The sequence below is a fragment of the Eubalaena glacialis genome, chromosome 4, assembly GCF_028564815.1.
Source record: "Eubalaena glacialis isolate mEubGla1 chromosome 4, mEubGla1.1.hap2.+ XY, whole genome shotgun sequence".
NCBI classification, from domain to species: domain Eukaryota; kingdom Metazoa; phylum Chordata; class Mammalia; order Artiodactyla; family Balaenidae; genus Eubalaena; species Eubalaena glacialis.
This window is the reverse complement of record NC_083719.1, coordinates 46262496-46289914: the sequence shown is the minus strand read 5'-3', so window position 1 is coordinate 46289914 and position 27419 is coordinate 46262496. Positions and strand designations below refer to the sequence as shown.

The following is a 27419-nucleotide window of genomic DNA, read 5'->3' as shown; positions in this document are numbered from 1 at the left end:
AGACTCTGAAATTCTCCTAAATCCCCATCCCAATATCACTCAAGGTCTTAAAACCTTTATTTGTCCCTAAACTGTAACTTGTGCCTGGAATTCCTACTCTAGGGTTCCCTGGTAATTTTTTTTTTTTTTTTTTTTTACTGTATTTTATTTTTACAAGAGATAAATAGACTGACACCAAGCATTGTACATGGATGACCACAACAAAAGCAACAATGATTGCAATTACCAAACATGAAACACACTCATACTATGTCATAATATTGACATTCAGTCCAGTAATCCTCCACTGCAACAGCTCCTTTACTTTGCAGTGAAAATTGATTTGTATATTCTTTGCCTCTGAGTTCTTGTGGGATTTTTTCTTTTTTTAAATTCAACCAGAAAGTCACAAAAATTATACTCATCCTCATCAGTTCACTCAGTCCCATGTAATTAATTTTTTTTTTTTTCATCTTGATCTTTTCTTACCACTTTTATGAGCTCATCAGTTTTTCATTAGAGTTCTGAAAATGCTTATTCATTCAGTTCAGCAGTACAGTCAGGTACCAGAAACCTGTACTTGTCAGAGTCTTTTCCATGAATTTCCTGAAGATGAAACCCTTTTATAGGAACATATTTACAAAAGCATCAGAGTACACCCAGAACTGTCTGTAAATGACAAAAGATTTAAAAATGACCACGGTTAAAGATTTGATGAAAGTTCATAATAATGCAGTTGACAAGAAAATTAGTTATTTCTGAGATATACATTTTAAAGTAATAACTAGGATTATGACTTATAACATTATACCAGAACATATAAGATTTTTAGAAATTTCATGTAATGTCTGAAACATTTATATTAACATATTTCCATACAAATAACCCAATGAAAGTTTAGTATTAGTTGTTTTGTTTGTTTGTTTATACTGCAGGTTCTTATTAGTCATCAATTTTATACACATCAGTGTATACATGTCAATCCCAATCGCCCAATTCAGCACACCACTATCCCCACCCCACCGCAGTTTTCCCCCCTTGGTGTCCATATGTCCGTTCTCTACATCTGTGTCTCAACTTCTGCCCTGCAAACCGGCTCATCTGTACCACTCCTCTAGGTTCCACATACATGCGTTAATATACAATATTTGTTTTTCTCTTTCTGACTTACTTCACTCTGTATGACAGTCTCTAGATTCATCCACGTCTCAACAAATGACTCAATTTCGTTCCTTTTTATGGCTGAGTAATATTCCATTGTATATATGTACCACTTCTTCTTTATCCATTCGTCTGTTGATGGGCATTTAGGTTGCTTCCATGACCTGGCTATTGTAAGTAGTGCTGCAATGAACATTCGGGTGCATGTGTCTTTTTGAATTATGGTTTTCTCTGGGTATATGCCCAGTAGTGGGATTGCTGGGTCATATGGTAATTCTATTTTTAGTTTTTTAAGGAACCTCCATATTGTTCTCCATAGTGGCTGTATCAATTTACATTCCCACCAACAGTGCAAGAGGGTTCCCTTTTCTCCACACCCTCTCCAGCATTTGTTGTTTGTAGATTTTCTGATGATGCCCATTCTAATTGGTGTGAGGTGATACCTCATTGTAGTTTTGATTTGCATTTCTCTAATAATTAGTGATGTTGAGCATCTTTTCATGTGCTTCTTGGCCGTCTGTATGTCTTCTTTGGAGAAATGTCTATTTAGGTCTTCTGCCCATTTTTGGATTGGGGTGTTTGTTTCTTTAATATTGAGCTGAATGAGCTGTTTATATATTTTGGAGATTAATCCTTTGTCTGTTGATTCATTTGCAAATATTTTCTCCCATTCTGAGGGTTGTCTTTTCGTCTTGTTTATGGTTTCCTTTGCTGTGCAAAAGCTTTTAAGTTTCATTAGGTCCCATTTGTTTATTTTTGTTTTTATTTCCATTACTCAAGGAGGTGGATCAAAAAAGATCTTGCTGTGATTTATGTCAAAGAGTGTTCTTCCTATGTTTTCCTCTAAGAGTTTTATAGTGTCCAGTCTTACATTTAGGTCTCTAATCCATTTTGAGTTTATTTTTGTGTATGGTGTTAGGGAGTATTCTAATTTCATTCTTTTACATGTAGCTGTCCAGTTTTCCCAGCACCACTTATTGAAGAGACTGTCTTTTCTCCATCGTATATCTTTGCCTCCTTTGTCATAGATTAGTTGACCATAGGTGCGTGGGTTTATCTCTGGGCTTTCTATCTTGTTCCATTGATCTATGTTTCTGTTTTTGTGCCAGTACCATATTGTCTTGATTACTGTAGCTTTGTAGTATAGTCTGAAGTCAGGGAGTCTGATTCCTCCAGCTCCGTTTTTTTCCCTCAAGACTGCTTTGGCCATTCGGGGTCTTTTGTGTCTCCATACAAATTTTAAGATGATTTTTTCTAGCTCCGTAAAAAATGCCATTGGTAATTTGATAGGGATTGCATTGAATCTGTAGATTGCTTTGGGTAGTATAGTCATTTTCACAATGTTGATTCTTCCAATCCAAGAACATGGTATATCTCTCCATCTGTTTTGTATCATCTTTAATTTCTTTCATCAGTGTCTTATAGTTTTCTGCATACAGGTCTTTTGTCTCCCTAGGTAGGTTTATTCCTAGGTATTTTATTCTTTTTGTTGCAATGGTAAATGGGAGTGTTTCCATAATTTCTCTTTCAGATTTTTCATCATTAGTGTATAGGAATGCAAGAGATTTCTGTGCATTAATTTTGTATCCTGCAACTTTACCATATTCATTAATTAGCTCTAGCAGTTTTCTGGTGGCAGTTTTAGGATTCTCTATGTATAGTATCATGTCATCTGCAAACAGTGACAGTTTTACTTCTTCTTTTCCAATTTGTATTCCTTTTATTTCTTTTTCTTCTCTGATTGCCGTGGCTAGGACTTCCAGCACTATGTTGAATAATAGTGGTGAGAGTGGACATCCTTGTCTCGTTCCTGATCTTAGAGGAAATGCTTTCAGTTTTTCACCATTGAGAATGATGTTTGCTGTGGGTTTGTCATATATGGCCTTTATTATGTTGAGGTAGGTTCCCTCTATGCCTACTTTCTGGAGAGTTTTGATCATAAATGGGTGTTGAATTTTGTCAAAAGCTTTTTCTGCATCTATTGAGATGATCATATGGTTTTTATTCTTCAATTTGTTAATATGGTGTATCACATTGATTGATTTGCGTATATTGAAGAATCCTTGCATCCCTGGGATAAATCCCACTTGATCATGGTGTATGATCCTTTTAATGTGTTGTTGGATTCTGTTTGCTAGTATTTTGTTGAGGATTTTTGCATCTATATTCATCAGTGATATTGGTCTGTAATTTTCTTTTTTTGTAGTGTCTTTGTCTGGTTTTGGTATCAGGGTGATGGTGGCCTCATAGAATGAGTTTGGGAGTGTTCCTTCCTCTGCAATTTTTTGGAAGAGTTTGAGAAGGATAGGTGTTAGCTCTTCTCTAAATGTTTGATAAAATTCACCTGTGAAGCCATCTGGTCCTGGACTTTTGTTTGTTGGAAGATTTTTAATCAGAGTTTCAATTTCATTACTTGTGATTGGTCTGTTCATATTTTCTGCTTCTTCCTGGTTCAGTCTTGGAAGGTTATACCTTTCTAAGAATTTGTCCATTTCTTCCAGGTTGTCCATTTTATTGGCATAAAGTTGCTTGTAGTAGTCTCTTAGGATGCTTTGTATTTCTGCGGTGTCTGTTGTAACTTCTCCTTTTTCATTTCTGATTTTATTGATTTGAGTCCTCTCCCTCTTTTTCTTGATGAGTCTGGCTAATGGCTTATCAATTTTGTTTATCTTCTCAAAGAACCAGCTTTTAGTTTTATTGATCTTTGCTATTGTTTTCTTTGTTTCTATTTCATTTATTTCTGCTCTGATCTTTATGATTTCTTTCCTTCTGCTAACTTTGGGTTTTGTTTGTTCTTCTTTCTCTAGTTTCTTTAGGTGTAAGGTTAGATTGTTTACTTGAGATTTTTCTTGTTTCTTTAGGTAGGCTTGTATAGCTATAAACTTCCCTCTTAGAACTGCTTTTGCAGCATCCCATAGGTTTTGGGTTGTCGTGTTTTCATTGTCATTTGTCTCTAGGTATTTTTTGATTTCCTCTTTGATTTCTTCAGTAATCTCTTGGTTATTTAGTAACGTATTGTTTAGCCTCCATGTGTTTGTGTTTTTTATGCTTTTTCCCCTGTAATTCATTTCTAATCTCATAGCGTTGTGGTCAGAAAAGATGCTTGATATGATTTCAATTTTCTTAAATTTACTGAGGCTTGATTTGTGACCCAAGATGTGATCTATCCTGGAGAATGTTCCGTGCGCACTTGAGAAGAGCGTGTAATCTGCTGTTTTTGGATGGAATGTCCTATAAATATCAATTAAATCTATCTGGTCTATTGTGTCATTTAAAGCTTCTGTTTCCTTATTTATTTTCATTTTGGATGATCTGTCCATTGGTGTAAGTGAGGTGTTAAAGTCCCCCACTATTATTGTGTTACTATCAATTTCCTCTTTTATAGCTGTTAGCAATTGCCTTATGTAATGAGGTGCTCCTATGTTGGGTGCATATATATTTATAATTGTTATATCTTCTTCTTGGATTGATCCCTTGATCGTTATGTAGTGTTCTTCCTTGTCTCTTGTAACATTCTTTATTTTAAAGTCTATTTTATCTGATATGAGTATAGCTACTCCAGCTTTCTTTTGATTTCCATTTGCATGGAATATCTTTTTCCATCCCCTCACTTTCAGTCTGTATGTGTCCCTAGGTCTAAAGTGGGTCTCTTGTAGACAGCATATATATGGGTCTTGTTTTTGTATCCATTCAGCAAGCCTGTGTCTTTTGGCTGGAGCATTTAATCCATTCACGTTTAAGGTAATTATCGATATGTATGTTCCTATGACCATTTTCTGAATTGTTTTGGGTTTGTTTTTGTAGGTCCTTTTCTTCTCTTGTGTTTCCCGCTTAGAGAAGTTCCTTTAACATTTGTTGTAGAGCTGGTTTGGTGGTGCTGAATTCTCTTAGCTTTTGCTTGTCTGTAAAGCTTTTGATTTCTCCATCAAATCTAAATGAGATCCTTGCCGGGTAGAGTAATCTTGGTTGTAGGTTCTTCCCTTTCATCACTTGAAGTATATCATGCCACTCCCTTCTGGCTTGTAGAGTTTCTGCTGACAAATCAGCTGTTAACCTTATGGGAGTTCCCTTGTATGTTATTTGTCGTTTTTCCCTTGCTGCTTTCAATAATTTTTCTTTGTCTTTAATTTTTGCCACTTTGATTACTATGTGTCTCGGCGTGCTTCTCCTTGGGTTTATCCTGTATGGGACTCTCTGCGCTTCCTGGACTTGGGTGGCTATTTCCTTTCCCATGTTAGGGAAGTTTTCGACTATAATCTCTTCAAATATTTTCTCTGGTCCTTTCTCTCTCTCTTCTCCTTCTGGGACCCCTATAATGCGAATGTTGTTGCGTTTAATGTTGTCCCAGAGGTCTCTTAGGCTGTCTTCATTTCTTTTCATTCTTTTTTCTTTAGTCTGTTCTGCAGCAGTGAATTCCACCATTCTGTCTTCCAGGTCACTTATCCGTTCTTCTGCCTCAGTTATTCTACTATTGATTCCTTCTAGTGTAGTTTTCATTTCAGTTATTGTATTGGTCATCTCTGTTTGTTTGTTCTTTAATTCTTCTAGGTCTTTGTTAATCATTTCTTGCATCTTCTCAATCTTTGCCTCCATTCTTATTCCAAGGTCCTGGATCATCTTCACTATCATTATTCTGAATTCTTTTTCTGCAAGGTTGCCTATCTCCACTTCATTTAGTTGTTTTTCTGGGGGTTTTTCTTGTTCCTTCATCTGGTATATAGCCCTCTGCCTTTTCATCTTGTCTATCTTTCTGTAAATGTGGTTTCTGTTCCACAGGCTGCAGGACTGTAGATTTTCTTGCTTCTGCTGTCTGCCCTCTGGTGGTTGAGGCTATCTAAGAGGCTTGATGGGAGGCTCTGGAGGTGGGTAGAGCTGACTGTTGCTGTGGTGGTCAGAGCTCTGTAAAACTTTAATCCACTTGACTGTTGCTGGGTGGGGCTGGGTTCCCTCCCTGTTGGTTGTTTTGCCTGAGGCAACCCAACATGGGAGCCTACCCGGGCTCTTTGGTGGGGCTAATGGCAGACTCTGGGAGGGCTCACGCCAAGGAGTACTTCCCAGAACCTCCGCTGCCAGTGTCCTTGTCCCCACGGTGAAACAGAGCCAGCCCCCGCCTCTGCAGGAGACCCCCCAACACCAGCAGTTCTGTCTGGTTCAGTCTCCCCCAGGGTCACTGCTCCTTCCCCTGGGTCCCGATGCACACACTATTTTGTGTACGCCCTCCAAGAGTGGGTTCTCTGTTTCCCCCAGTCCTGTCGAAGTCCTGCAATCAATTCCCACTAGGCTTCAAAGTCTGATTCTCTATGAATTCCTCCTCCCGTTGCCGGACCCCCAGTTTGGGAAGCCTGACATGGGGCTCAGAACTTTCACTCCAGTGGGTGGACTTCTGTGGTATAAGTGCTCGCCAGTCTGTGAGTCACCCACCCAGCAGTTATGGGATTTGATTTTACTCTGATTGCGCCCCTCCTACCGTCTCACTGTGGCTTCTCCTCTGTCCTTGGACGTGGGGTATCCTCCTTGGTGAAGTCCAGTGTCTTCCTGTCGATGATTGTCCAGCAGCCAGTTGTGATTCTGGTGCTCTCTCAAGAGGGAGTGAGAGCACGTCCTTCTACTCCGCCATCTTCCCTGGTAATTTTAATAGTGTGGTTTGATGCTGCAGCCAGCTTCTCCATGGTTTGGGAGTTAAATGGAACGCACTAATTTGGTGTGCTCTAATAGCTCTTGGAGGAATGTTAAGACAAATTAAATTCCAAATAAGGTAGCACCTGAAAGAACCCAGTCGCTTAGTGAAAAGGACTTAATACTACAGAAAGGAGGGCTTAGCAATTTCTGTTGACCCCTAAATGATTAAGAGAAAGTACTTACTATTGATCGAACTGAATTTGGAATTGACTTTGGACTCAAATGCAGACCATTCACTTAGATTCACTGATCATTTGTGCATCTAGTTCTTCTGTTTGCTTTTCTGCCTAGTTAAGCCTGAGGATGTGTGTTAAAGAGAAAGTGGTATTCTTAAACTAAGGGGTACCCTTACAGAAAAGGGGGAGGGCAATAATTCACACCTTTGCTCAAAGCACCAAGTTCTGTGAGCTGATGATGGCCCAGTTTAGGCAATGATTACTGCCATTACTACTCAAATAGGTCTGGCCTTTCTTACACATAATCTTGATGCCCAGGTCCATGCTGAGCAAAAGCATTACAGGATTTCACAGCCTGATGTTGGGCAGCTTTTCTTTTGAACAATAGTTAAACATCATTGGTGCGTTTGGATGGTGTGTGGTTTTAGAGTAATAGAAATATTTTTCCTACTATTTAGAACAAACCAACTTTAAAAAACATATATATATATATACATATACTTTATATACTATGTATTTCTATACATTATAATATACATGTGCATATGTATTTTGGTAAATAGTTTTATTTCCAGTAGATCTTTACTATAGGTCAACTGAATAACCTATTATCTATGGAGTTCCTTTTAAAAAGTCTTCATTGGGGATGGATTTATTCCAGGGAGAACAGGTTACATGTAAAATACAACGAATACCTAATTAAAATAATGACAAATAACTTGTATTCTGAGCTTCCTATGCAGGTGCCGGGCTAAGCTCTCTACCTGTGTTGTTAATTCTCACTTTCATCCACGTGAGGTTCAGGTCTGTCGTTATTATCTCCATGAAACAAATGAGACACAGAAGCTTAGAGAAGAGGAATAACTTGAGGGTTTAGACAGTATTTGAGGAGTTACAGTAAAAAGAAAACAGAAAAGTCTTCTTCAGTTTTTGTAAATGTGCTTCTTGCCCCACTTGTCAAATATAATTTTTCTCCTCTCCCCTTAATTGAAATAAGGGCACACGGCCTGTACATTGTAGGACCAGAGCTCTAAAGTCACTGCCACCAAAATCCCAACAAAGTAAAAGTCAGCAATTTAGGAAAATACATTTTTTTTCTAATTGAGGATACCTCCATTTGACATGACTAAATTACCAAGTTAAGATTATTGGCTTGAGTACCAATCATCTCTCTGCTAAGAAAAACAGGAAATAGGTCAGATACGAATGACGCAAGCGACTGCTGGGTTAGGAAGACATTCGAAAATCCCCTCATGCCAATAAATTACACATTGGTGGCCCAATGTCATTTAGTGTGGGTGATATTCGTAACTGGCTCTCTTATTTGAAAGATTACAGAGACTAGAGAATGGGAAGGCCAAGAAAAAACTCTTCAAATAATAGAATTTTATGGGAAAAAATAAATACTGTATCTCACTGGACATTGTTGGAGAGAAGCATAGAAATTTTGGGAAAAGAAACCAATGATAAGAAATAGAGTTACCAAGTTAAATCTCTTGAGTTTAGTTTATAAATATTTATAGAGCCAATTAGAATTGTGGAGACAAAAACAGGACTTTAAGAAATTCTAAATGCCATTTATTTAGAGAATCGTTAAAGGACTAGAGATTTAAACAGTGTCAAAACTTGTGATCTTCAGGGGTCACACTCAAGGTGAGATTGTAGACCAGTAACACTGTGTTCCAATTTAGCCAATTTGGTCTTCAAATTTGGTCTTCATACCACTGCCCAACTCATTGAAAAATGTAGGCAGCTTGGACAAGCAATTAATTTTATCAGTATTCAAAACTGACCCCATCTTAGGAATAACTTGAAGATTTAGACAATATTTGAGTTTTTCAAAGTCTCCCCCAGTCCAACTGAAAACTCTTGATAAGTATTTCTTTTCTACTGCTCAAAATAATTTTTGTCCTCTGGTCTCAGCCGTACCATAAGAATTTATCTTTTGTTGTGTTGTAAAGAATATTTAAAACAGAAGTATCAAAGACACTCGATTTTTAAAATTTTACCTGGAACTGTTGCCATCATGGCCAGAGACGTGAAAGCATTGTTCAAGGGGAATATAATTCTAACCCGAGTATATCCTTTACGACATTTCTATTTATTTTATTAAGGTAACTTTTTTACTCAGGAAATAAAGCTGTAGGCAGTTGTTTTCTGCAGTTTTCCTGTAGAAAGCCTCATCTAATTATATCATCAATTTAAGTCCGACTGCTGTGCTCTCAACACAATCTGGATAAGGAGAAACTCTCCAAATCCAGTTTGGAAATAAAAGTATCAAAACTCAGCAGTTTGCGCTGGACTGAATTATTTGATCTTATTTGATTTGGAAGAAAGTGAGTCAGGCCATTTCCATTTCTTTTTTTAAAATTTATTTTTGGCTATGTTGGGTCTTCATTGTTGCACGCGGGCTTTCTCGAGTTGCGGCAAGCGGGGGCTACTCTTCGTTACGGTGCGTGGGCTTCTCGTCGTGGTGGCTTCTCTTTGTTTCGGAGCACAGGCTCTAGGCATGTGGGCTTCAGCGGTTGTGGCACGTGGGGTCAGTAGTTGTGGCTCAAGGGCTCTAGAGCGCAGGCTCAGTAGTTGTGGACACGGGCTCAGTTGCTTCGCGGCATGTGGGATCTTCCCAGACCAGGGCTCGAGCCAGTGTCCGCTGCATTGGCAGGCGGATTCTTAACCATTGCACCACCAGGGAAGTCCCCATTTCCATTTCTTGATGAAACAACTAACTCATTTACTTGCTTTAAAGAAATGACTCTCTTCAGTGGCTTTGAACATGTTACATTTCTATCCTACACTACCTGTAGTAATTACCCCTCACAGTTAGAACTGTTTTTCTTTTTATAACTGAAAATAGATAATATATGCTCATGCTTCAAAATTCAAAACGTGTTCTAGCAAGGATCAAATCTTAACAGTATCTTGTGTATTATATAAATACATTTTATGCATATACAAGTAAAAAATACATATTTTCTAGAAACCTTTTAAAAACATAATAGGAAAGTGTTTAACCTTATTAAGTTAGTATTTTGAAAAAGTATCATTAGGGAGAAGAAAAGCTTCCTGCAGTTTTTTTTTTCGGTATTATTTTTTTAAATAAGAACAGGATTTTGCTTTTTTAAAAAAACCTATTAAAACTGTCTTCAGACACATATTTTAAGTTTTTCTTAAAATATATTTGTAAATATATTTATATTTATTAGACACTCTGCATAATTTGCCTGGACATGGAATTGTGTGAATGCAATCAGCAATTTTCATTTAGGGCTTAATATCATTAGACAGAAGATATCTTTCTTTCACCCTTTGCATCTCTGGCATAATGTTTTTCTTGCTTAATTCAGTAGATTTCTTATACCTCTGGGAATGGCTTGTACCTAGTACATTCTTTGCTGGAGAATGTAAAATTGCATTTAAAATTCATTCATTGAGAATCTGATTTTCTAAAAATCATACTGGGAAGGTGGATGTACATTTTTAGTAACCCAAGCTGGTCAGTAAATCTCATAGTATTATTTTCTCATAATCTCTGTCCATAAGATGTGAACCGGGACTCCCCACTCTGCCCCCACCTACCTCGCCCTAAGCCCAATTCCAGACAAGCACTGAGAATGAGAGGAAGCATGAAAGAGTAGAAAGAGCATGAATTTGGGAGCCTGCCAAACCTGGGTTTAATTCCACCTCCCCAGTTTATTTACTGGGTGAATTCAGGAAAATCACTGGCCATCCATGAGCCTCATTTCTATCATCTGTCACATAGTATGGTGATAATACCATGTGTTATTACAAAGATTAAATGAGACCATATGGAGAGTGCCTAAGACAACTTTGTACTTGAAAATGGTCATTCGATTAAATCCACCCTTTGTTTCCTTTAAGATTAAAATATTTTTTTTTCTGCATTTTCCAACTTCCTATCTTTCATGGTATATGTATTCTCTAATAAAAAACCACACATTTTAACATCTCTTTAAAAGAGCAAGGACATCTATAAAATAACAACAACAAAAAGTAACTTCTGGATAGGAATCTTTAATTGTTAAAGGGGGAGAGTCTCTAGCAGGGAAATCTGAAGACCTGTGTTAAACATATAAACTACTTATGTCATAACCCTAAGTTAGTCAGTCTAACTAGGCTGATCATTTGTTTTGATGTGATTTATATGTCACCTTTTAAACAATTTATATTAGATCTGCATTTTTCTTACCTGCCTACTTGATTGCATGCCGCTGCAGGATAGACTTTATTGAAGCCAAACTTTGTCAAAGTCCAGGACACCTAGATATAAACTTTATACACTGTCAGTGCTCAAAAATGCTTGCTTAAGACACAAATCCCTGTTATATGCAGCCAATTAATTATGAAGCTAATTTTAACAGCTGAAATATTGTGAAGATTAACATTCAAAACACCACTCATCTTTTTTTCTCATTGAACAATCTAATGAATAACGTTCATTGATTTTTTATTTTTATTTTTTGGTCTCGTTCCATCTTCTATGAGTATACCATTTACAGGCTTCTAGTTCATCTGGAAAAGTCACTTGGTGTGAAATAACGGGCTGTTAGGGCAGGGAAGGACCTCACTGATCATTGATGCAAGGTCCAGCTTAGAGACAAGGCAAGTGACTCATCTCAATAGTCAGTGGTCACAGCTGGTAAGTGGCCAAAACTCACATTTCTTGACCCACAGCACACTTGGATTTCTACACAACTGGCCATCTTGGTTAAGGATAAGAGAAGAATTATTTTCTCTTTACCAAAAAAAATTAGACTAATAAAGTCATTAAAAAGATGTTTCCTTTTTATAAACCATAGAGAAGTTCCTAATGGTTCCTTTTTTTGGATTTGTGATCTTCAAGACATGCAGCGAACCTCTATAATTGGATTAAAGGGAAAGCACGTGATCATGAGGAAATTGAAGTACCTTTGCCTAATTCTCCTTTGCTAGCCAGCTTCAGGGATGGAAGCACACATTGTGACAAGCAGTGAACCAACATTAACCCTGTGCAATTCTTGAGACACAGTTGCACCTTCCCAAGTTCAAAGCCTACAAATTCATTATTTTTTTTTCATTTTTGAATTTTATTTTATTTATTTTTTATACAGCAAGTTCTTATTAGTTATCCATTTTATACATATTAGTGTATATATGTCAATCCCAATCTCCCAATTCATCACACCACCCACCCCCACCCCCACCACGTTCCCCCCTTGGTGTCCGTACGTTTGTTCTCTACATCTGTGTCTCAATTTGCCCTGCAAACCGGTTCATCTGTACCATTTTTCTAGATTCCACATATATGCGTTAATATATGATATTTGTTTTTCTCTCTCTGACTTACTTCACTCTGTATGACAGTCTCTAGATTCATCCACGTCTCTACAAATGACCCAATTTCGTTCCTTTTTATGGCTGAGTAATATTCCATCGTATATATGTACCACACTTCTTTATCCGTTCATCTTTCGATGGGCATTTAGGTTGCTTCCATGACCTGGCTATTGTAAGTAGTGCTGCAATGAACATTGGGGTGCATGTGTCTTTTTGAATTATGGTTTTCTCTGGGTATATGCCCAGTAGTGGGATTGCTGGGTCATATGGTAACTCTATTTTTAGTTTTTTTAAGGCACCTGCATACTGTTCTCCATAGTGGCTGTGTCAATTTACATTCCCACCAACAGTGCAAGAGGGTTCCCTTTTCTCCACACCCTCTCCAGCATTTGTTGTTTGTAGATTTTCTGATGATGCCCATTCTAACTGGTGTGAGGTGATATCTCATTGTAGTTTTGATTTGCATTTCTCTAATAATTAGTGATGTTGAGCAGCTTTTCGTGTACTTCTTGGCCATCTGTATGTCTTCTTTGGAGAAATGTCTATTTAGGTCTTCTGCCCATTTTTTGATTGGGTTGTTTGTTTTTTAATATTGAGCTGCATGAGCTGTTTATGTATTTTGGAGATTAATCCTTTGCCTGTTGATTCGTTTGCAAATATTTTCTCCCATTCTGAGGGTTGTCTTTTCGTCTTGTTTATGGTTTCCTTTGCTGTGCAAAAGCTTTTAAGTTTCATTAGGTCCCATTTGTTTATTTTTGTTTTTATTTCCATTACTCTAGGAGGTGGATCAAAAAATATCTTGCTATGATTTATGTCAAAGAGCATTCTTCCTATGTGTTCCTCTAAGAGTTTTATAGTATCCAGTCTTACATTTAGCTCTCTAATCCATTTTGAGTTTATTTTTGTGTATGGTGTTAAGGAGTGTTCTAATTTCATTCTTTTACATGTAGCTGTCCAGTTTTCCCAGCACCACTTTTTGAAGAGACTGTCTTTTCTCTATTGTATATCCTTGCCTCCTTTGTCATAGATTAGTTGACCATAGGTGCGTGGGTTTATCTCTGGGCTTTCTATCCTGTTCCATTGATCTATATTTCTGTTTTTGTGCCAGTACCATATTGTCTTGATTATTGTAGCTTTGTAGTATAGTCGAAGTCAGGGAGTCTGATTCCTCCAGCTCCGTTCTTTTCCCTCAAGGCTGCTTTGGCCATTCAGGGTCTTTTGTGTCTCCATACAAATTTTAAGATGTTTTGTTCTAGTTCTGTAAAAAATGCCAGTGGTAATTTGATAGGGATTGCATTGAATCTGTAGATTGCTTTGGGTAGTATAGTCATTTTCACAATATTGATTCTTCCAATCCAAAAACATGGTATATCTCTCCATCTGTTTTGTATCATCTTTAATTTCTTTCATCAGTGTCTTATAGTTTTCTGCATACGGGTCTTTTGTCTCCCTAGGTAGGTCCATTCCTAGGTATTTCACTCCCTCTGTTGCAATGGCAAATGAGAGTGCCTCCCTAACTCCTTTTTCAGATCCTTCATCATTAGTGTATAGGAATGCAAGAGATCTCTATGCATCAGTTTTGCATCCTGCAACTCCACCAAATTCATTGACTAGCTCTAGTAGTTCTCTGGTAGCATGCCTAGGACTCTCCATGCACAGTATCACGTCATCTGCAAACAGTGACAGTCTCACCTCTTCTTTTCCAATTTGTATGCCTTTTATCCCTCCTTCCTCTCCGATTGCCATGGCCAGGACCCCCAAAACCATGTTGAATAGTAGTGGTGAGACTGGACATCCCCGCCCTGCTCCTGATCCCAGAGGAAATGCCCCCAGCCCTTCACCATTGAGAATGATGCTTGCTGTGGACGTGTTGCACATGGCCTCCATTATGTTGAGGTAGGTTCCCTCCATGCCCACTCTCCAGAGAGCCTCCATCATAAATGGGTGTTGAATTTTGTCAAAAGCCATCTCTGCATCCATTGAGATGACCATATTGTTTCCAGTCTTCAGTTTGTCAATATGGTGCATCACATTGGTTGATTTGCATATAGTGAAGAATCCTTGCATCCCTGGAACAAATCCCACCCAATCATGGTGCATGCTTCTTTTAATGTGTTGTTGCATTCTGTTTGCTAATATTTTGTTGTGGATTCTTGCATCCATATTCATCAGTGACATTGGTCTGCAATTTTCTTTTTTTGTAGTATCTTTGTCTGGTTTTGGTATCAGGGTGATGGTGGCCTCATGGAATGAGTTTGGGAGTATTCCCTCCTCTGCAACCCTCTGGAAGAGTCTGAGAAGGACGGGTGCTAGCTCCTCTCCAAACGACAGAATTCACCTGTGAAGCCACCCAGTCCTGGACCCCTGCCCGTTGGAAGATCTTCAATCACAGTTTCAACCCCACCACTTGTGATCGGTCTGTTCACACTTTCCACTTCCTCCTGGTTCAGTCTCAGAAGGCTACACCCCTCCAAGAATGTCCATCTTTTCCAGGCTGTCCATTCCACTGGCATAGAGTCGATTGTAGTAGTCTCCCATGATGCCCTGTATTTCTGTGGTATCTGTTGTAACTTCTCCTTTTTCATTTCTAATTTTCTTGATTTGAGTCCTCTCTCTCTTTTTCTTGATGAGTCTGGCTGAAGGTTTATCAATTTTGTTTATCTTCTCAAAGAACCAGCTTTTAGTTTTATTGATCTTTGCTATTGTTTTCTTTGTTTCTATTTCATTTATTTCTGCTCTGATCTTTATGATTTCTTTCCTTCTGCTAACTTTGGGTTTTCTTTGTTTTTCTTTCTCTAGTTTTTTTAGGTGTAAGGTTAGATTGTTTACTTGAGATTTTTCTTGTTTCTTGAGGTAGGCTTGTATAGCTATAAACTTCCCTCTTAGAACTGCTTTTGCTGCATCCCATAGGTTTTGGATCATCGTGTTTTCATTGTCATTTGTCTCTAGGTACTTTTTGATTTCCTCTTTGATTTCTTCAGTGATCTCTCAGTTATTTAGGAATGTATTCTTTAGCCTCCATGTGTTTGTGTTTTTTACGTTTTTTCCCCTGTAATTGATTTCTAATCTCATAGCGTTGTGGTCAGAAAAGATGCTTGATGTGATTTCAATTTTCTTAAATTTACTGAGGCTTGATTTGTGAACCAAGATGTGATCTATCCTGGAGAATGTTCTGTGTGCACCTGAGAAGAAAGTGTAATCTGCTGGTTTTGGATGGAATGTCCTATAAATATCAATTAAATCTATCTGGTCTGTTGTGTCATTTAAAGCTTGTGTTTCCTTATTAATTTTCTGTTTGGATGATCTGTCCATTGGTGTAAGTGAGGTGTTAAAGTCCCCCACTATTACTGTGTTACTGTCAATTTCCTCTTTTATAGCTGTTAGCAGTTGCCTTATGTATCGAGGTGCTCCTATGTTGGGTGCATATATATTTATAATTGTTATATCTTCTTCTTGGATTGATCCCTTGATCATTATGTAGTGTCCTTCCTTGTCTCTTGTAACATTGTTTATTTTAAAGTCTATTTTATCTGAGTATTGCTACTCCAGCTTTCTTTTGATTTCCATTTGCATGGAATATCTTTTTCCATCCCTTCACTTTCAGTCTGTATGTGTCCCTAGGTCTGAAGTGGGTCTCTTGTAGACAGCATATATATGGTTCTTGTTTTTGTATCCATTCAGCAAGCCTGTGTCTTTTGGTTGGAGCATTTAATCCATTCACATTTAAGGTAATTATCGAATGTATGTTCCTATGACCATTTTCTTAATTGTTTTGAGCTTGTTTTTGTAGGTCCTTTTCTTCTCTTGTGTTTCCCACTTAGAGAAGCTCCTTTAGCATTTGTTGTAGAGCTGGATTTGGTGGTGCTGAATTCTCTTAGCTTTTGCTTGTCTGTAAAGCTTTTGATTTCTCCATCGAATCTGAATGAGATCCTTGCCCAGTAGAATAACCTTGGTTGTAGGTTCTTCCCTTTCATCACTTTAAATATATCATGCCACTCCCTTCTGGCTTGTAGAGTTTCTGCTGAGAAATCAGCTGTTAACCTTATGGGAGTTCCCTTGTATGTTATTTGTCATTTTTCCCTTACTGCTTTCAATAATTTTTCTTTGTCTTTAATTTTTGCCAATTTGATTACTATGTGTCTCGGCGTGTTTCTCCTTGGGTTTATCCTGTATGGGACTCGCTGCACTTCCTGGACTTGGGTGGCTATTTCCTTTCCCATGTCAGGGAAGTTTTCGACTATAATCTCTTCAAATATTTTCTTGGGTCTTTCTCTCTCTCTTCTCCTTCTGGGACCCCTATAAGGTTAATGTTGTTGCATTTAATGTTATCCCAGAGGTCTCTTAGGCTGTCTTCATTTCTCTTCATTCTTTTTTCTTTATTCTGTTCTGCAGCAGTGAATTCCACCATTCTGTCTTCCAGGTCACTTATCCGTTCTTCTGCCTCAGTTTTTCTGCTATTGATTCCTTCTAGTGTAGTTTTCATTTCAGTTATTGTATTGTTCATTTCTGTTTGTTTGTTCTTTAATTCTTCTAGGTCTTTGTTAAACATTTCTTGCATCTTCTTGATCTTTGCCTCAATTCTTTTTCCGAGGTCCTGGATCATCTTCGCTATCATTATTCTGAATTCTTTTTCTGGAAGGTTGCCTATCTCCACTTCATTTAGTTGTTTTCCTGGGGTTTTATGTTGTTCCTTCATCTGGTACATAGCCCTCTGCCTTTTCATCTTGTCTGTCTTTCTGTGAATGTGGTTTTTTGTTCCACAGGCTGCAGGATTGTAGTTCTTCTTGCTTCTGCTCCCAATTCATTATTGATACTAAGATCTAACTTGGCAGGAGCATCCAATAGTTTTTACAAATTATCTCACTTGAGTGAGATAATTGTAAAACACAGTAGAAGCACATGAATTAAATTATTGCATACTCATTTGCATAATTAGGTATAATACTGGAGTGTCCTTTGCTTTATTACTTCACAATGATATGAATAGTATAAGATATTATAATGTTAACACTATGTTAATTATATTTATTGAGTACTTACTATGTTCCAGGCATATCTGAGCTTTTTATGAACACATTATCATTTAATCTTCACAATTACACTTGGAGATGGATAGTGTTATCCCCATTGTTCGTAGGAGGAGGTGTAGTTTAACTCTCTCAAGGACATACATGGTGGAGCTGGAGTCCAGACTGCATCTGGCTGACTCAATAACCTCTTAATCCCTATGCTAAATCAATTTCTCTGCCCATGCTATAAATCTCCTTGATTCTTTAGTTGATTTATTGATGGTGACATTTAAATTTAGTTTTCTTCTAAGTGGAACCCTTTTACCCTTACTGTAAAAGCAAATCAAATTGACTGGAGTTTGAATTTGGATAAATGTTTGGAGATAACTGAGCATTTACGGGTTCTAGGAAGGATGAGGGACGGAGAAAAAGAGAGAGGGTGGGAAGGGGAAGAAAGGAAGGGGTGAGGGAAAAGAAAGGGAAGGAAAAGTAACTTAGTGCCTCTTTAGGCACTAAGTTTTTTTTATGAATATAAATTTTAGGACATGTTTCCCAATCCTACTTTCTATTCCCATGTAACCCCCAAATAATCCATTACTTACAGATCATTCTTTATAATCGTTATTAAATCCCATTTTAGTGGGAAAAATTTCTTTCATATTCCCTAAGCAAATACCTTCAGGAAAGATTTCTGAAAAATGGAGACACTAACTTTAAAAAGTCTTATTCTCTGGAAGATCTTTTAATTGCGCTGATCTCTGGGAAAGAGATTTTGGTCTTCATGATGGGAGAAGCATAATTTTTAAAGATACTTATTGAAGTGAAAATATACGTTAGAAAAGTGTTAATAGAAAACTTTTCTCAGACCCCCACCCAGCTTGAGAGCCACTAATTGGTGTGGTTTCTACCCTTCGTGTGCTTGTAAAAAGGGCCCACCTTTAGGCAAAACTTAGCAAGAAAACAAGTCACTTAGTCACTAATTGCCTGAGGTCAGGTATCTGCCTCCCCCCTCCCCCCCCCTCCACAATGAAAGTGTGAAAAAGACTTTAAATTTGAAGAGTACAACCTGGAGTTTGCTTTGAGATGGAAATACTACATAATGTCTGGGACTGTTAAGCCTTCTTGACCTAATTTGCAATTAGAATTGAAAGAGGAAGGAAAGTGAGGTTGGAGAGCTTGGAGGTTGGGAGAAAGAAAACTAAATTTAGACTCTCCTTATAGGTAGGAAAAGATGAAATGTAGCTCAGGAATAAAATAGTAAACAAAAGAAGAGAGAAAGCAATCATAAAAATTTCTAAGACTAGTGGAAAATGAGGTTGAACTCATTTACCTTCCTAACATATCAGGAATGCTATGACCCTGTCATTTCATCATTGTTACATTTGCTACCTCTTATCTCTTTCCCTGCAGTTATTATCAACCCAATATTCAGTCAGTCAGTCAGTCACATGAGTTTCAAGGCTTGTGCAGAAACAAAAGGGTGGGTCCAGTTTAGGAGATTGTGTCCCTAACTTGAAAGTAGGTGTGTCACAAAAAAGTCAGGGCTGGCCTTAAGAGACACTAGCTAACCACATCCCATGGGTCCGTGGAAGAAAACAAGGAGATAATTAGAAAATCAACTGAGGTCAGAAGGGATCCCCTGGAGGTATAACTACAAGAACCTCCAGACCCTATAACAATGAGACCCCAAGACACCAAGTTAGATTCTGGGGAAAAATCCAAGATGAGTAGGACAGAGTTCTGGCCTTCTGGAACATGTAGAGTGCCCACAGGTGTCGGGACATCTTCTCTTCCACATGCCCAATCTATCAGCAAGGTCCTGCATGTACTCATTTAAAAATTTCATTTAGCAGAAGATTCTTCCTTCAAATCAATGTTATTCAGAAAGAAGCCAGGTATATAACTCTGTGTAACACAGCAGACCTGCCTGAGATGAAGTGCGGCCGGGGGCCACCAGCCCCACCTGGTTGCCTCTTTACCTCATTTACTTTCCAGGACAGGGCCCTCAGGAACTGCCTCAGGACCAACAAAACATCCAAAAACAAGATCCTGAAGTTGTCCATAGTCTTGATTTTGTTGATGACAGATTATGGCTTTGTGACCTTGAAAAAATTGTTTTACCTCTCCGGGCCTCATCAGTGAATTACAGGTGTAGCCGAAACTACTTTTTAAAGATGGTTTTAGGTGTGAACTTCCTGAAAATTGCTGTCAGACTCATTTGGGCAAGTAGGTTAGCTGCAGAAAAGGAACTGAAAGATTATTTAGACTGTGGTATAATTTACTTTGAGGGATATTTCTATTTTGTAGGTACAAAGAAATGATTATCTAATTGTGAGTTTTCAAGTAACAGTGTTTGTAGGAAATGTTTTTATTAGGAGTTTAAAGATCACCAGACTGGTTGCCATTTTACCAGTTATATTGCATTTTTTTACTACCTGTAGATCCTGAAACCTCTGGAACTTTCTTCCTGCCACACAAGTAAAATATCCACTTACAGTATGTATAAACTACTTATACTTTATAGAGGGAGGATTCTTTCTGATTTTACAAGTAGAATACGTATGCATAGGTATAATTTTTACCTTCAAAGGAACAAAGTTTCCCTTCAAAGGAACACTGATGATTCCTGAATCTAGCCAGACTTTTGCAACCTTCAAAGAATGACTATCTCCTTGACTCTGAGATGTAAATCTGGTAAAGGTTTTAACCTTTTATGACAGAATCACGTCAAGGAATATTACTACTTCTTTAGTTCCTGTAACCGTACCTTGATGATAAGAATATTTGCTTGCCATCTCAAAATCTTGACCCTCTGGTGCAAACACTTTTACCTACTATAAAGTACAGAGGTCTGTGTACATCTTATATGTATACAACAGAACATGTATTTCTGAACAAGATCAAGCCGCAAAATTTTCACTGAAAAATGTTTTTCTAATTCTTTCAAAAACAATTTCTAGCCTTCTGGACTAGAGCTTATGACAAAGCAGTCTTTAAGAACAACACTCTGATTTTTGATTTACCTCCTTCATTTGTGCAAAATGAATGTATATCTGAAAAAGATATATTTCCAATCCAAAGAAGCATTATAATACTGTCAAATTTTTAATTCAAGAAGTAAATTAACTTTGCCAGCCCTGAGTGTAGATCCCAATCCACTCCCCTCTCCTATTCCTGAGCTCTTTAACTAGACCTAATTTGCAGGACATGACTTGACGGAAATTTATAGCTACACTGAGACATACTGCTAAAGAAAGCTCTTAGGCCAGCCATCACCTCAAACATCTAAAGTAGTAGGATCACTTAACAGGAGTATAATAACCCTTGGCATTAATTACATCAGGGCAAGTTGCAACTGCTTCATCTTTTTCCAGTGTCTCCAGCTGTTGCCCTTAAGAAGAATGGATGTCTTCTGCCAGCCTGGCCATCTATATGGGACTGTATCTGTATGCATTTTGTGTTTCTCAATTTTGGAAATTTATCATTATTTAGCCCTCTAGCCCCTCCCCCAACACCGCTCCCCTCTAAGATGGACCAGAGTTTCCAGGATCCAACTTCATCCGTTTTGTAACTTACATTTCACACTTGCATGTTTCTAAACATAAATGCAAGAATGACAAAATCAAGTCCTAAGAAATCCTCAACTTTTCTGTACGAGCCACGAGATGCTGACCTTTGTTGCAAAAAAAAAAAGAAAGAAAGAAAAAAAAATGTTTCTCTGTCCTCCTGGGAAAGCTCCCTCCCAGTTTTCCCTGGCTTCAGTTCCCCCTCCTGAATGTAACTGTCGGAGTAATTTTTTTCTAAAATGCAGTTCTAATCATATCTCTCTCCTGCTGATACCCGTCAGAGCCCTCAGTGCCTTCAGGGGAAAGCTTAGGCTTCTTTACCTTTCAGTGTCCTGTAATAAAATGACCAGGGGCTTTGGTATTAGATACATCTGACCTCAAATTGTGGGTCAGCCCAGGTGTATAACCTTTCTCATCTTCTGTTTCCTCATCTGCATGATGGAGTAACAGACGTTGTTAGGAGGTTATTGGAAAAATCACACGAGATACCAAATATAAAAAGTCCGGTACAAAATGAAGTCTCAGTTAATGAGTGCCCTTTCTTCCCCCTTCCCCTCACTGTCTGCTCTCACTTAAACCAGTTCAAGTTCCTTCCTTCCATCCTGTGGCCCCCTGGATTCCAGTCCACAGTTTGTAGTTTCCTGATCAAGCTCTGCTCTCCCACACCTCTGTAGCTTCTGCTTATACTGTTCTGCCACCCTTGGAAGTCTTCCCCACCCTCATCTCTTACAGAAACTGGAGGGTCCCTCTTTGCCCCTTAAAATGGCGATTTCTGACTTCTTCCTGAGTCTAAGCTTTCCTCTTCTATATGTCCATAAAATCAAGCACACACCTCTTTCATCTTACAATGTCCTAGTATTAGTTGTCTTGTCTTTTTTCCCTCATGTACCATTACCTCCTGGGACTGAAATCTGTGTCTTCCTCATCTGTGAAATTCCAGCGCCCACCCCCTAGCAAATATTAGTTAAAGGATTGCATGGCTTTGAAGAAGTGGCAGAGGCTGCTGGGGTATCAATGCAAAAAGCAACACGCCCACCCACTAAAGGGCAAAAGTGTTGAAGGCCGGAGACTAGATAGCTTGTAAATCACAGTGAGGATTTCTTTCTGTAGGAAATCTTAGAAAATGCAACCAAGCTGAAAGGGCTTCAGCTTTCCTTCAGTAAATGGTTACTGCGGGGACGGGACATACACGAGAGGAATACCAACATCGTCATGAGAAACACATGCACTGAATAGCTACACTTCTGATGCCCTTGTTCCCAAATCGGAAACATTACCCACTTTCAGGGACCAAAGGGAAGTAACATGTGTCCCCAGTGTTTGGCTTCCCTCTTGCCATGGACACTGTAAACAATGAGATTCCCCAGGGACTTCTCCTTAAACCTTGTTAGGGTTGATGAGGGCGATCGCGTGCACACACCACGGCACCTGCCACTGGGGATAATTTAAGTCTTCTGCTGTTAGTTGCTCCCTCCAGAGTGTCCTGGGTCATATAGACAGTGTCAGAAGAAGCATCTACATTGTTAATTACATCCAGTGGTTCCTAAGGGTTGGTGTGTTTTGTTTGGAGAGTTTTCCCTTAAGATGCCCCCCATTTTTATTTCACTTAATTTCATAGATATCAGTTCACTTTTTCTGATGAATATGGGTTTATCCCTTCCCATCCATACCATGAAGTTTTTTGTCACCTTGAAAACCTCTTTGGCTTTATTATTCCCAGACCTACAAATAACTTTTTTTTCCCCTCAGATCCAAATTCCTTCCCTCCCAGTTCTTTCACAATAGCTTCTTTTTTGCTGGAAAGCTGTATACAAACTCCAGGAAACCCCCAGTTTTAGATCCTAATCCCAAAGGTGACATCACCAAAGCAAACTCGAAATCCTTGCACCAAAGGATAGAGGTGGAATTCTGGGATAGGGAAAATTGTTTGGACCCTTTGACATATAGGTAGAGGTACAGGGAAGCTGGAACGTGGGCAGGAAAGAAAGTATGTCAGCTTCTCCTATGCCTTCAGTAAATGCATAAGTCTCTGTAGTAACTTCAGGGTTGGCTAGGGAGACCAGCAATTCCACATGGCCTGGGACTGAAGAGCTTCTGGCATGTGGGACATTCAGGACTAAAACTAGGAAAGTCCTGGGCAAATTGGGATGAGTTGATTCCCCTACCTACCCTTTGTTACTATGCTTCTCTCTCTCTGTCTCTCTCTCTCGGCCCTCTTTAAGTCCTCATTCCTTTGAAAACATGTATTGATCTTCATTTCTTCCTGATTCAAGCTGTACGCAAATCTTCAAAGATCTTGGACCAGCACGTCCTTCAGAGAGAGCCCACTTACAGTAAACGTTATCACGTGAGAGAGCAGGAAAGCATATAGGTGTCCCTTGTACCAATTCTAATTGATGGGTCATGACGGTCTAGAGTAAAGTGTTACTAGTTTCTTGCATATCCTTCCAGAGAGTACTACACATACTATTCTGCACCATGCTCTTTTTAATTTAACAGTATATCTTTGGGCTCTTCTGTATGTGTTTATATAAATAATGATCTACATCTTATTCTTATTACCTGACACATGGTATTTCCCTATGTATGTGCAATAATCCATTTAACGCTATTGATAGACCTGTAGATCATTTCCAGTTTTTTGCTACTATAAATAACACTGCGAGCTTCCTTCTACCTGAACATTTTTGTGTCCTTTTGTATGTTCATTGAATAAGTGTTTAGCAGTGAAATTGCATCTAAAAATTTCATGGATATTGCCAGGCTGTCTTCCAAAAAGATGACTTCAAGTTAGAATCCCATGATCAGCGTAAGATATTGTTGTATTTCCACGCCCACTGACTCTGGGATTCACAAACAGAATATTTTGCCAATCTAATTTAATCATAAATGAGGTTGGTCACATTTTCGTATGTTTATTGGTCACCTTTTTCCCACTTTTTAAAACGAATGTAAAAGATTCTTTAAAACAGTTATCCTTTTGGGAGTTTTGTATATATTTTTTTATCAACATGTTAATGTTTTGTTAAGAAAGTGAGCCTTGTATGCAAACATTTTGTTTTCTTTATTCTAATTCAACTTTGTTTAGGGTGCTCTTTACCGTTTAGGCTTTTAAAATATTTCTGTAGCCAGAGTCATCTTTTTCATATGATCTCTAGATGCCTCAGTATCTTTTATCCTTGTTTCCTGGCACTTGGTGGGACATCTATTACATGGTAGATCTTTCATAAATTTTTTTTTTTTTTTTTTGTCTGCATTGGGTCTTCATTGCTGCGTGCTGGCATTCTCTAGTTGTGGCGAGTGGGGACTACACTTCATTGTGGCTCACAGGCTTCTCATGGCGGTGGCTTCTCTTGTTGCGGAGCACGGGCGCTAGGCACGTGGGCTTCAGTAGTTGTGGCACACGGGCTCTAGAGTGCAGGCTCAGTAGTTGTGGCGCACGGGCTTAGTTGCTCCGCGGCATGTGGGATCTTGCCCGACCAGGGCTCGAACCCGTGTCCCCTGCACTGGCAGGAGGAGGGTTCTTAACCACTGCGCCACCAGGGAAGTCCCCAGTAAATGTTTCTTGAATGAATGGATAAAGACAATCTGTGAATAAATTGATGTTATTTGCTTCTTCTTAGTCATCCTTTGGTACATAGAGACTTGGAAAATGAATGCTAAAACCTCTATTTCAACAGGATGTTACGGTGGGTCGTCATAGGGCAGGGATCTTGCTCGACATGTCATCCCTGTCACATGTGTCACAGTGCCTGGCACACAGACGATATTATATGTGTTGAAAGAATGAATGAACTATCAGAATAATGAGATAAATAAAACTTGGATGGACTTTATCCTCCTATACCAATGACAGGCCTTTCTGGAAAATGAGCCCAGACCAGAGAGGGTTATACTTCCTGGCCCAGAATTTCAACTTATCTTAATATTGCTGGAGTTTCACACTTCTTTCCTTGGTTCCAAGTAAATTAAACGGAGTGGCAAGAAAAAGAAAAAGGGTTCTAACCATCATCCTGGGACCAGGGACCACGTTTAATTGAATTTATAATGCCTATAACATCTCTGCTGTCTTTGAAAGGTTAGAAATTTCTAGAGAAAACAACTATTCCTACTGCTCGCCAAAGTACTCATAAAGTGGCCTGATTGCTAAGAACAGAAAACAAACCAAACCAATATAAAATGAACCAAATAGCAACAGAAATAAATGTGCTTTAGTGTAGTTGGATGATTACCAGATCTGTTCTCCACAGACCACCATCCTTCAAAGTAAGGCCATGTCCTTCAGGATAAGTGCATCCTGGTCAGGGGATGTTTAATGAGGTGCAGTCCCTTCCGTGCATCAGTTTCCTGGGTCATTTGGGGTCTTAGGAAAATCCTCTTGTTAGTGCACTGAACTGCACATGCATTATGTAACTCATTGCAACCCAATAGCTGAGCCCATGGTTTCATAGCTCTTAAAATATGCCACAGACCAAACCACCTGTGAGGCGCCAACTCAGCAAATGTGCCTATGTGAAAAACAGTCGTAAAAAATACAGAAAATGAGGATGAAAGAAGACTGAATAACAAGCTAAAGCTCACATATTTGATGTCATGAAGCATGAGAGGAAAAGTACTCCATGTAAGCTGAAGGAAGATGGCAGCCATGGGCACTGGAGTTGAAGACCATTGTCACTATGTGAAAGGGTCATACAGTGTGGCATGAATCAGACTGACCACTGTGGGTCCCCTGTTGGAAAAACTGCAATTATGGATAATTATGTACAAGCACTAGGAGAAATGCCAGCCGTTAGAATCTATGTTTAATGTGAAAATTGCATTTCGTTTTTTGTGGAACCTCAATATATAGCTTACTCTATAAAATGCGGGCATATTTCTGAAGGAAAGAAAAATGCCAGAGTTGCATTTTAACATCCTGTTACATTTTTAGTTAAATACAAAGGAACATGGCTTTTCAAAGAGAAAAATCTCTCAATATCTCTCTCCTTCTCTCTCTCTCTCTCTCTCCTGCAAGACAGCATTAAGTGATTCCAAACATCTTATCTTGGTTTATAAGTTAAACTAGACTCTGTGGAAGAAAAGGAATGATGGGTTGTCCTCAAAATCCTCTTGTTCTACTGACTGGATCAGTTATTCTCTGTTAATAAGGTGGGAATGTGGCCTTAAGAGCTTCTACTGTTGAGGGAATCCAAGGAATTATAGATAAGTTGAATTGGTGAATTGATGAATTATGAATTTTCTCTCTCTCATTCTTGTACTGTAGTTGCCTTGTTTTTCCTAAACCTCAGTCTTACCCCAGATTCTCTTAGAGATAGCTTACATGCTAACGTTTTATGGGAGAGGGAGAGTCATGTATCTCAAGGAAGCAAGAACAGAGTGGGGTTGAAGGGAATAGCAGGAGGGGAGAAGAGAAGTAAATACAAAGTAATGTGTTACCAAGCTTGTCACATCTTTACAAGAAATGCCACAGCTAGTTGCTAAGTTACAAAATATATTGCTTATGAGGTTGTATAGAACCTCATTTCCACTTGGGGGAAGAGGGGTGAGCAGATTTTCTGCCCAAACATCTTTTGTCTCTCATTGGTCAGTTTGCTCTACAGAACCTTGACTCCCTGGACCCTCCAGAAGTCCCTGGGGAAGCCACAGGTTCCACATATCTTACGTGGAGCCAGATGGTTCCTGTCAAGTCAGAGACTGTTGCTCAGGCCAGGTCCTCCAGAAAAAGGACGGGGAAGCAGAAAAGATGAGGCAATTGCAGTGATGGCCAAGACCTTACTGGGACTGCCCCAGTCAGGAAGCTGGGAAAGTAGCCTGTGCCCAAGGGGTCAGTTGGGGAGAGCTAACCTGGGAAGGCCATAAAGGGGGCCCAGTACACTTACCTACAGTTTACTGTCAGAATTAGAATGGATCAGACCAGAGGTTTATTAAATTAAGCTTCTCTGCTCTCCTGATATAGCGCACTGTAGTTTAGTGCTGTATCTCCTGTTGTCTGAGTGCCTCATTTGTATCAGGTGTTGTGCTAAATGCTTCAGGTAAATTATCTTCCTGAACTTCCACAACTCTATGAAATCTATTTTACAGATGAGAAAACTGAGGCCGAAAGCAGTTAGGTAACTTGTCTGTGTTCACATAGCTAGGAAGGGGCAGAGCTGGAATTTGAACCCAAGTCTTTCTAATTCTAAAGCTGCTGATCTCCTACACCATAGAATGAGTATCCATTTTACTATTCCTACTAGAGAAGTATGAAGTCTAGCTATGAGTCACAGTGAGGAGGGGCATTCTCTTCTGCTTCATGCTATCAAAATCTTCACCTTTTTCTTTTTGTGTTTCATGGACATGGCAAGATTATAGATTGTGTAAGAGAGAGACAGAGAAAGAGAGAAAGAGGTAAATTTTTCAGGTGAATTTTCCGATTCTCCAAATAATACGAGAATGGAAAAACAGTGATGGGCAGAATGTTTGATGCCAATGTGTTCTTGGACATAGATTGATCACGATGCTAATTTCAGCCA

General features: G+C 38.8%; 1 protein-coding gene across 9 annotated transcripts in view; it reads left to right on the top strand.

The window, feature by feature from the left end:
- PDE4D (phosphodiesterase 4D) overlaps window positions 1-27419 on the top strand; it is a 721935-nt gene that overhangs the window by 554695 nt on the left and 139821 nt on the right. The window contains exon 6 of one of the 9 annotated variants that reach the window (XM_061189283.1): window positions 14085-14143. The exons of the other annotated variants lie outside the window; for them this stretch is intronic. Coding sequence (XP_061045266.1) covers window positions 14085-14104 — 20 coding nt within the window. The 3' untranslated portion in view covers window positions 14105-14143. Of the gene's footprint in view, window positions 1-14084; window positions 14144-27419 lie in introns of those variants that run through there. 9 annotated transcript variants of the gene reach the window in all.